The 10,692-nt window shown below is 32.8% G+C and overlaps 1 protein-coding gene across 6 annotated transcripts in view; it reads left to right on the top strand.

Annotated features, from left to right (window-relative positions):
* The window catches only part of FXR1 (fragile X mental retardation, autosomal homolog 1), a 42,521-nt gene that overhangs the window by 23,462 nt on the left and 8,367 nt on the right, over window positions 1-10,692 (top strand). For 3 of the 6 annotated variants that reach the window (XM_006770016.2, XM_015568008.1, XM_006770014.2), the window contains exons 9-13: window positions 884-993; window positions 4,705-4,791; window positions 5,802-5,859; window positions 5,947-6,009; window positions 9,529-9,732. In XM_006770016.2, coding sequence (XP_006770079.1) covers window positions 884-993; window positions 4,705-4,791; window positions 5,802-5,859; window positions 5,947-6,009; window positions 9,529-9,732 — 522 coding nt within the window. Of the gene's footprint in view, window positions 1-883; window positions 994-4,704; window positions 4,792-5,801; window positions 6,010-9,528; window positions 9,733-10,692 lie in introns of all 6 variants that reach the window. The other 3 variants (XM_006770015.2, XM_015568007.1, XM_015568006.1) reach the window with 1 other exon arrangement.

The following is a 10,692-nucleotide window of genomic DNA, read 5'->3' as shown; positions in this document are numbered from 1 at the left end:
GAGATACATTGTTTCATGTAGGGAAAGTTACCTGAAAATACTGTTCCCAGGTAACAGTCCGCAGTATTGGTTTGTTATTTTATGTGAATGTATGTTGTAACTAATAAGTTCCTAAGGGGAAGAGAAATCTTCATGCTTCTTTTTTTAGGTTGTCCTTTAATTATTGGATACTTTAATTATTGGGTAGTACCCAATAATGCTGTTTGACACTTAGAGGTTAAGTATAGAGAAGGTAAATAATTTGGATTTAATGTCATTTTATAGTATTTCATATCTAGGAAGACAGCATACCAGACACATGTTGTATGTATCTGTATAGCTGTGAAGTACTTTTTAAAAACTTAAAGGTGTAAAATGTTATACTTGTTAAATGTTAACATTTAATTTCTACGAAGGGAATATTTTAAAAGTTAGGTCTTCAAGTCACAGGTATCTTTTGAATAAATAGAAACTTGAAAATAAATTCAAGATGTAATTTGTTAATTGTTTGAATAATTATGATATATAATGAATATAAACAAATTGATCTGATTAATGCTAAGATAAGGGGTTGTTTTTTTTTTGCCTCTATACAAGAAATGGGTTGGACTTGATATTTTAAAAATATAAAAATGATGTAGAACATCTTAAAAGTTTATTTAGACTTTGAGAATGTTTTCCATGTGAGCAGCATTGTCAACCCAGTTAATGATAGCCTGCTGGAGAGAAGGAAATTTGAGACCTACAATAAAACTTCTCAGTAGTCTTTAGGGGTGAGTTAATGAGAGTACAAAGATAGAGCGTAGCTTGGTTTTTATAATTTGATAGCAAGTTATAAATTATTTGAAAGGGTTAGCAGTATTGATTTTTAACTTACCATTACATTTGTTTTCTCTTATTAAAGGAAAAGTAATTGGGAAAAATGGCAAAGTTATTCAAGAAATAGTGGACAAGTCTGGTGTGGTTCGGGTGAGAATTGAAGGAGACAATGAAAATAAACTACCTAGAGAAGATGTGAGTATTTAAAATGTAATTTAATTGGCCTGGGTTTTTTTTGTGGTGTGTGTGTGTGTGTGTGTATGTGTGTTTCTTTTCATATTCTTTTCTTAGCTGACTTCATGTTATTTTGTATTTTGGAAATTGTTTTATGAAATTATATCTAGTGAGCTACTTACACTCTAGTGCAATGGACTTTTCTTTTAAAAAGTTCTGTTCCTTCTAATATATCTTTTATCAAGTCTACTTTTTATCATGGGCCCTGGTTTCTTAGTTGGTTTCTCAGTACTTGAGTAAAATGCCAATTTTTTAATAAAAGCCTTCAATTTGATCATGTTAACAGTCCCTTTTACACTTATAATGTAAAGCTGTTCAATTTGATACTAAACAATACAGTCTTTTATGAAGGAATTCTTGACAACTCTCCCTAGCATTTTTATAGAATCTGAAAGCACTATTTCTTAATTGAAATCTTTAAGGTTTTCTGTTGCTATTTTGATATGAACTTTCTGAAATTTCTTTTCAGTCCTACTTCTCATATGTAGATATCTTGTCTACAGTGCTATTCTTTGCTTTCATATATCACTTTCAGGATTTCTTTATTTTGTGGCTTCAGTAATCAATTCTGTATAGTTGACTTAAACTTTGTATGTTTGAATATAAGGCAAGAATTTTCCTACAAATTATCTTCCAGCAATATACTCATACATAACTTCTTCAGTTTTGCACAATAGATTACTGTTTGGAGAGTTTGTTAGCCTATTGGATAGAATCAGTCTCATAAAACAAAACAAAAAGCTGTAGACATTTAGCGTAAGTAAATAGCTTCACATTAAGGATGTTGTAACGATGCCTATCAAAGATAGTCACTTCCTTTATTCATTTTAATTAGTAAGAATGTGGAGAAAAATGAATGCGGAAAAACAAATGAATAGTGTTATACATAGGAGTACTTGTGGCTCAGATTGATTTCATTTTGCACTGTTTTGAAAATTACTACAAATCTCAAGTAACTTTTACTTATTCTTAAGCAAATCTTCCTTCTTTTCTCACCATTTTTGCATGACTTTAAGATGCCTTTGAGATAAGGAATAAAATTAATGTTTCATACTATTATGGGCACTTTCCCTCTTTATGCTTAATATATAAGATAATAGAGATCTATTGGCATACTACCACTATTTAAAATTAGTCTGAAGATCATGATGTTTACTGGCAAAGGCTAATAAACAACTCAAGTATAAATTTCTTGGCTTGCCGAAACCGGTTTGGCTCAGTGGATAGAGCGTCGGCCTGCGGACTGAAAGGTCCCAGGTTCGATTCCGGTCAAGGGCATGTACCTGGGTTGCGGGCACATCCCCAGTGGGAGATGTGCAGGAGGCAGCTGATCGATGTCTCTCTCTCATCGATGTTTCTAACTCTCTATCTCTCTCCCTTCCTCTCTGTAAAAAATCAATAAAATATATTTAAAAAAATTTATTGGCTTGATACTACTATGTCATCTTCCCTTACCTTTATCCCAATTGATTTTTAATATTTACCGTTGCAAGTGAATTCTAGGTTCTCCTTCAAATATAAAAATTTATACTTTTCAGTTTGTAGAATTGGTCAATTGTTCCATTTCTGTGCTAGGTTAAATTTAAATGCTTACAGAAACCAAGAAAATCATGTTAAATGATTAAGCAGGTTGAGATTTACAAGATAGGGGTGGGAGGGCACCAAGTATTTTTCTGTAAAAGAAACATGCTGCTCAGTTTTAATTTGGTTGACGTGTGGGAATGCTGCATTGTGTTGCTAGATCATCTGATATTTTTTAAGAGAAGCTGAAAATCTATAATACTATAAAGAATTTTTTCAATTTCCTAAACATTTTATGTTAAAATGAATCTGAAGTTTGGTAATGGTTTATTTTGGGCCACCATTCCACAGTTTAAGCCACCTAAATCCCCTGGGGAGTGTTTTATAACTTGCTTTCTCCAAAATCTTTGATGACTCATCTCTGGTCTGAGATGACCTTTGTATTCGTAGTAATTACTGTTGGTATACTAGGGTATGTAATGATTTTCTTTTACATTTTCTGGTTTATCTTACATCTCCAAGCCAGGTAATAAACTCAAGAAATCAAATCTGATTCATTCTCTTTCTCTCTCTTTCTCTTTCTCTCTTTCTCTTTCTCTTTCATTTTTCCCCTATCACAATGAATTTTATAGAGTAGGCACTTGATAAATGTTCAGTTAGTTAAGTTTGTTTGTTTTTTAATTTAAGATTAAGAATTCCCACCTAGCCAGTTTTGCTCAATGGATAGGGTGTCCGCCCACACAGACTGAATGGTCCCGGGTTTGATTTCAGTCAGGGGCATGTACCTTGGTTTCGGGCTTGATCCCCAGTGGGGGTTGTGCAGGAGGCCAGCTGATCAATGTTTCTCTCTCATCGATGTTTCCTAACTTTCGATCCCTCTCCCTTCCTCTTTGTAAAAATCAATAAAATATATTGGAAAAAAAAAAAGATTAAGAGTTCCCCAGTCTCGGTAAGGGCTTGTGCAGGAGGCAACCAATCCATGTGTCTTTCTGAAATGGATGTTTCTCTCTCTTCCTCCTCCCTCCTTTCCATTCTTTCTAGAAGTCAATGGGAAAAATATCCTTGGGTGAGGATTAAAAATACATAAATAAATAATTTACCACTTAAATTGTTAAAAAGTCAGTTTGAAAATAAGCAATAGAGTAGTTTCTTATACAGAATCAAAAGTTCTTAAGCTACACTTAGTTCCATAAGGAACTATTCTATAAAATCAAGAAAATGGGAAGAGACACTCAAACACATTGGATCATTTTATTTAGGCTATACTCGTTCTCCTTAGCCAATAGTATGCTGGAAGTGTATTTCTTTTTTTTTCTTTTTAATATATTTTTATTGATTTCAGAGAGGAAAGGAGAGGGAGAGATAGAAATATCAATGATGAATCATTGATCGGCTGCTCCTGCATGCCCCCTACTGGGGATTGAGCCTGCAACCCAGGCATGTGCCCTTGACTGGAATTGAACCTGGGACCCTTCGGTCTGCAGGCCGATGCCCTATCCACTGAGCCAAACCAGCCATGGCTAGAAGTGTATTTCTTTAAAGAAAAAATCATCAATTAGTATCTTAATTCTCTTCTACTTTTTAAAAACCTTCCTCCTCTAAAATTCATCAAGGTAAACAAGGTCTATGTTAATCTTTTGACTTGCTTTTAAACCTGTGACAAACTGTATGCCCTTACCAATAATTCCTTATTTTACTTTGTGTAAATATTTATACTTTGTAGGTGATACTTATTTTAACAGTTGGGAAGCATTCCCTCCAACACAGACTTCGAAGGTTTCGTTATCTGAAGATGCTCAGTGTCACTAATTCTCAGAGTAATGCAAAATTAAAATCACAATGTGATAGCATCTCACACCTGCAGAATGGCTATTATTAATAAATAAATGGGGTGGGGGATGGACCAGAAAATCTGATATTTAAAAAGTAATTTTTTAAATGCTAAGTTGTGCAAATATGACAAATTTTTGAAAATCTCAATATTTCAAATTACATTGATATTTTTAGAAGTATATTTTTAAATCTTGAACTTTAATAGATATAAATTGCTATGTGTTTTAGAAAAGTTTTCCAAATTATATATTGGTATGTCAAATTTAGACTACAGTTTTGTTAAAATATTAAATGCTTGAGGATGTTGTTTTCTTACAGGGGATGGTTCCATTTGTATTTGTTGGCACTAAAGAAAGCATCGGAAATGTGCAAGTTCTTTTAGAGTATCATATTGCTTATTTAAAGGTATGTATACTATTCACATTTATATCATTGTTGCTCCCCACTTTAAGCTTTATTAATTCGGTAATGTTTGTAGTAAATTTTAGATACTTATATATTTTTAATTTAGGTTCAGTTATGCCCTGTTTTCATGAGAATTTATAAATAAAACATCTTTTGCCATAATAAAATCATTTGCCTCGTAGTCTGTTTGAGTTCATAGATAGAGCAAGGGCTTTAGAAAAGAAAGCCACATTAAATTATTAAAAGTTGTATTGGTTATTTTCTACCATTCCTCTTTTATTCCTGCTCTGGTTCTCTTGTTTAGAGTATAGTAATATCCTCAACTGCTCTGTCTAGTTAGTATGTTTTCCTTTTAGTCATATCATTGCTGCTGTTTTGATATCTTGAAAGCACCCCTGATACTCTCATTCCATTCTTTTAAAAGCTTATCTTTATATAAGTCTCAATTCAATCTGGCATTCTAAGCCCAAGTTTTACCTTTCAGTACTCTACTAACTTTTATAAAGCCCTCCCTTCACATCCTGTAATGACCTCAATTTCTGAATTATCAAGCCTACTAGTTCATCTAGGTCACAACTCAGGTGTCATTATTTTGATAGGAAAGTAGGTTAATGGTACCTCTCATTCATGCTACCTGAACCTCATTTAGCAGAGTTTTAACTCATTCAGAGCTAAATCTGGTAACATTGTATAATTATTAGCTTTTTAATAAGTGGGTCGTTTTAATGCTTATCAAACATCTCCTTGAAGGAGAAGAGTTCTGGTCTTTTTTCACATTGCATGCCTGTAGCACTTAGCATGACTGGCACACATGTTGGGTATCAGTAAATGTTTGGTGAATTGAAACAGCAAATGCCTTTGCAGGTTGTGTTTACTAGGAACACAACTGTACTTGACCAAATGCCCATGATGCTTCTTTCATTAGTAGGGAGTATAGCTCTAGCTTTATTTAGACTTTAAGAAGACAAAAAGTTACAAATAAGATTTACCCTTTATTGTTTTGATTATAGGAAGTAGAACAACTAAGAATGGAACGCCTACAGATTGATGAACAGCTACGACAGATTGGTATGGGTTTCAGACCTTCTTCCACCAGAGGGCCTGAAAAAGAGAAAGGATATGCCACTGATGAAAGTACCGTCTCTTCTGTACAAGGTTCTAGGTCTTATAGTGGAAGAGGCAGAGGTCGTCGGGGCCCTAATTACACCTCCGGTTATGGTAAAAACTTTTTTTTTTTTTTTTTACTAGTTCTAGTTTAGGTGCTCCAATACGTTTTGCTTAATATTATTTAGTTAGTGTTTTACCTTATTTTCCCTTTGAGGGCAGTAGATAGTTCTGAGGTATACGTCTTAGTAATAGTAATGGCACACTTTATGTTAATGACAATAAAAGCTGTGCAATTACAGCTGTGTAATGAAAGAAAACATGTTTTTGTTACGTTGATGGTTCATTATCATTTTTATTATTAAATAGATATGAAACTTGTTTTCCAAATATTTCCCCTAACAGTTGTATACATTTTCCAATAAAAGTCTAATAATGCTGGCTATACTACTAGGAATCATTTTTGCTTACCCTCTGGGGAAAGTAAAAAGGAGAAATATTCTAACCACTGTGCCAAAATTGCATACAGCAAATATATACTAGCTTTTAAAATATACTTTATTGGCTCATTCAGCAGTTCTGAGTATTAATATCTCTGGAATTATTTTATGAAATACAGCATTTCACTAAAGTGAGGGCTTTAAAAATTAGAACCTAATTAACATTTTTATAAAATGTATTTATTTAACTCTGAGGATGGGGCCTAACCCATATAGCAAGAGGCCAATGGATTGTGCTGGTCAGTAATTCTCTAATCCTAAATTCTCACTTATTCTTCTTCAGCTTTGTGGAGTTTTCCCATTTTCTACATTTGGACTTGGATCTTAGCAGTGACCTGGTTATTTTTTTCTTTATTCTTTCCTTTCTCTTTACTTCTCTACTCCCCTATGCTCATTCTAACTGCCTTGAAAATACTATCTTATAATCCCTAAAATAAAAGGCATTTAGGGAAAATATGAATATATGAAAGCTTACAGTGTGCAGGTTACATATCCAAATTTCATGTCATGTTTGACTGAAGAATCATTTAATGTTGCCAGTTATGTTAAATTTGTACTATTTTGTATTTGTTGTAGAGTTGAAAGATTAATTTTTCCTTCCCTTTCATATCTTCATTTTTTAACTTTTAAAGTTAACCCTATATTGAAACATGAAAAACAAATTCCAATAAAGTAAAACTATTTAGCATGTGAAGGGCTGAGAATTATGGACTTATTATATTCCTGAAAATACATTTAATACAAAAGAAAAGCAGTAATTAAATAGAAATTAAGTATATACTGAATGATTTCAGAGGTGTACAAATTCATAGTATAAATAATCACATTTGACTTTTTGGATGATGAGGATTATAAGCCTCTGTGGGAAGTCAAGTCAAATTATAGATGAGCGATCACTTTTTGGCAAAATGCTTTTGTTGAGAGTAGATAATAAATTTACCTGAGAAAGGTAGAGGAATATCATTGGTACTGAAGAAAGCTCTGCCAATTGTTCAGTAGATGGCACTCTTACCTCTGAATCTTTACAGACGGTGTAACATTCTATTTTTTTTAAATAACCATGGAACTTGGGCTTGAGAGAAATAAAGTCATTTGAATTTGGTTATAGATCTTGTCCACTTAATATCAGAAGGATTTTTAAAGGAGATAATACATATAAACTGTATAAGAAATATTTTCTCTAGAACATCCCTGAAGTTGGTATTTGTCTTATAATAGATGATGTCTTATAACTTTCATTGGCAGTATTTGTTTAATGGCACACAAAGTATGTCTTAGGATGAATGGGTGGCATGTGGATTTGATAAAATGTACTCTAACTATTAAGTTTAGCATACACAATCATTGAAAAGGATGTGAATCATCTTCAGGGGTGATTTTAGAAGGGAAAATCTGATTAAAATTCTGTTAAAAACCAGTCTTTTAATTTGTTGGAGCCATTAAAAATTGAATCAGTTTTATGAGTTAATTTTAAAGCTTTTTAAAAAGTTTGTAAGTTCAGAAGTTCTTATACATTCCGAAGGTTTTCTTCACTATTCATGAAATGATAAATAAGTGTTTGGGAGCTTCAAGGAGAAAGGAAGTTGGTAGGCTCCTTCACTTGTTAAACTTCACATTTTATTTCCTATACTTAGTCCTTTTAACTTTTGTATCTGAAGAGCTCTTGTGTTTCACTTTTATCATCAAATGACAATGGCATTTAAATGTAGGGAACTTATAGTTTAGTATGGAATCAATCTTATTTGGGAGTTTTAGCAAAGGAACTTCAAAATCATGCAGCAAGTTTACTCAACAGAAAATGGTTATGTTCATTGGTAGGCGTCTGGGAGCAGTTAAAGGTATGAGACAGAGCTGCACCCTTTACATTTATCATAGACCAAGTGAGAAGTAGATCCAAAAGGGATAAAAATAGAAAACAACATTCGGCAACAGTGCATGACAGGTATAAATTGCTTCTAAGAAAATAAGAGAAGAAGAGAGGTCTGTTTTCATTCAAATTGGTCTGAACCTAGCTAGAAATTGAACTGGGCTTTGAAAAAAATGTTTGGTTATATGATAAAAGGAAAAGGTGGAAGAGACACCCCAGAACTACCTGAGAATAGAAGTGGAAATGAGTGTGATAGTGATTGGGTTACATAAATCTAATATAATGATGATATTGTAAGGCATAGATTATTTGTGGAATTTAAATTTTTGAAGGGTCATTATTAAAATAGGTCAGTGATGGCGAACCTTTTGAGCTCGGTGTGTCAGCATTTTGAAAAACTTAACTCTGGTGCCGTGTCACATATAGAAAGTTTTTGATATTTGCAACCGTAGTAAAACAAAGACATATTTTTGATATTTATTTTATATATTTATAAAGAAATATATAACAAAGAAAAATCAACCAAAAAAATGAGTTCGCGTGTCACCTCTGACATGTGTGTCATAGGTTCGCCATCACTGAAGTAGGTCATCTGAAAGTCAGAGATGGTCTAAACTTTTAAAGTCAGGCTGAATTTTTGTCTCATGGATCTGTTGTTGATTTGAAGTTGTCTTTCCTTAGAATAACCCTCTTAAAATTTGTTCAGTAATTTCAAATACTCTATTCTAATTTAAGAAACTTGGTCATAAAACATAGCTGTTTTATGTACAGCCACTAAAAATACACTTCCAGTTTATAAGAGACCATTAGTTACCAGAAACATCCTGATTTCAGAGATATTAAAATGTGAAAAAATGGTAAAATACGCTACATAACTATTTTTCTAAATATAATTGAAGTTGCTTTTAAATATTGGGTAGCAGTTATATTTACTATACTAATTTGCTATTAAACCTAAAAATGGGCAATATTTTTAAAATATTTTCCCATTTAGTGCATTTTTATATTTGTATATGTAATGTTTTATATGTTTTCTGTAATATTCTGTTGGCTGTAAAACAATTCAGGTTTTAACTATCTGAAGAGTAGATACTATATTATTAGTATAATATTAACATTTCTTTATTAAGAAATTTTGAAATCAGTGTTTTGATTTAGTGTTTTTGAAGCAGCCAAATAGCAGTTATTTAAACAGTGATTTGCAGGAAACTTTTAATTTTTTTTCATGCCTATAAAAAATTGGCTTATGTTCTCTTTTTTCCCAAGGTACAAACTCTGAGCTGTCTAACCCCTCTGAAACAGAATCTGAGCGTAAAGATGAGCTGAGTGATTGGTCATTGGCAGGAGAAGACGATCGAGAGAGCCGACATCAACGTGACAGTAGGAGACGCCCAGGAGGAAGAGGCCGAAGTGTCTCAGGGGGTCGAGGTCGTGGTGGACCACGTGGTGGCAAATCCTCCATCAGTTCTGGTAGTCTTTTATATACTATGTCAGCATTCTTTTTTTGTAAACATTGTGACTTTATACAAATTAGTTTATTTTCTGGGGCCACTGATTTTTGGAAGTTTGTCTTGGAATTCACGGAAGAAAATAATACAACATAACAGTGTAAGGAAAAGCCCTGTAGAGTGTTTTATCAATGAAAATTAACTAGAATATCTGGGTCAGAAAAATAGGTGTTTATCCCTTCAATTTTGAAGGGCTTATGTAATTAGAGTGTTTTTTCTCTCTAGAATTATTGAGTTTATGTATTTGTTGGCCAGGCAGACCCAGATAATTCATATGGTCAGAAAGATCTAAATTCCTTTGTGTACTTAATATTGAAAAGTAACTGAAAACCATTTTTTGCTACACTGTGTACTAGGGGAACAGGAAAAAAATTGTATATTCAACTTAAAATATATTTTTTTATTATTTTACTGTTTGAGGAATTGAGTTGTAAAGAGAAGTGTTTAGAAGACAGATTTGAGGTGTGCAAGCAACTTTTTACTCATGTGTTTTTGAAGATTTTAAATGCCATAACTTCAGTGGAGTTGTAGAGTTGCCAGAATGTTTTTGCTTAGCATAATAGGGCTGGGGGGAGAATTGTCAGGGATACTTGAACTAGATTATATCAGGGAAATAACCATAATGTATTGTAAACCACTTTAAGAAAACCACTCTTAATGTTATACAGTGCCCTATGAAAGTTTATATAGTATTTTAAATGTTATAAAACATATGTAAATAAATATATACCAGATGGGCAGGAGGTATATATAAAACAGGAGGTATTATATACCAGATGTGCTTACAAGTTAGAAAAAACTGGAACAAGTCACAAAATTTAGGAACTTTTTAAAAGGTACCGTATTTGCCGGCGTATAAGACGACTGGGCGTATAAGACGACCCCCTAACATTTCCACTCAAAATACAGAGTTTGTTATATA

This window comes from Myotis davidii, unplaced genomic scaffold (assembly GCF_000327345.1).
Source record: "Myotis davidii unplaced genomic scaffold, ASM32734v1 scaffold123, whole genome shotgun sequence".
Classification (NCBI taxonomy): domain Eukaryota; kingdom Metazoa; phylum Chordata; class Mammalia; order Chiroptera; family Vespertilionidae; genus Myotis; species Myotis davidii.
This window is presented reverse-complemented; position numbering and strand designations above follow the sequence as displayed.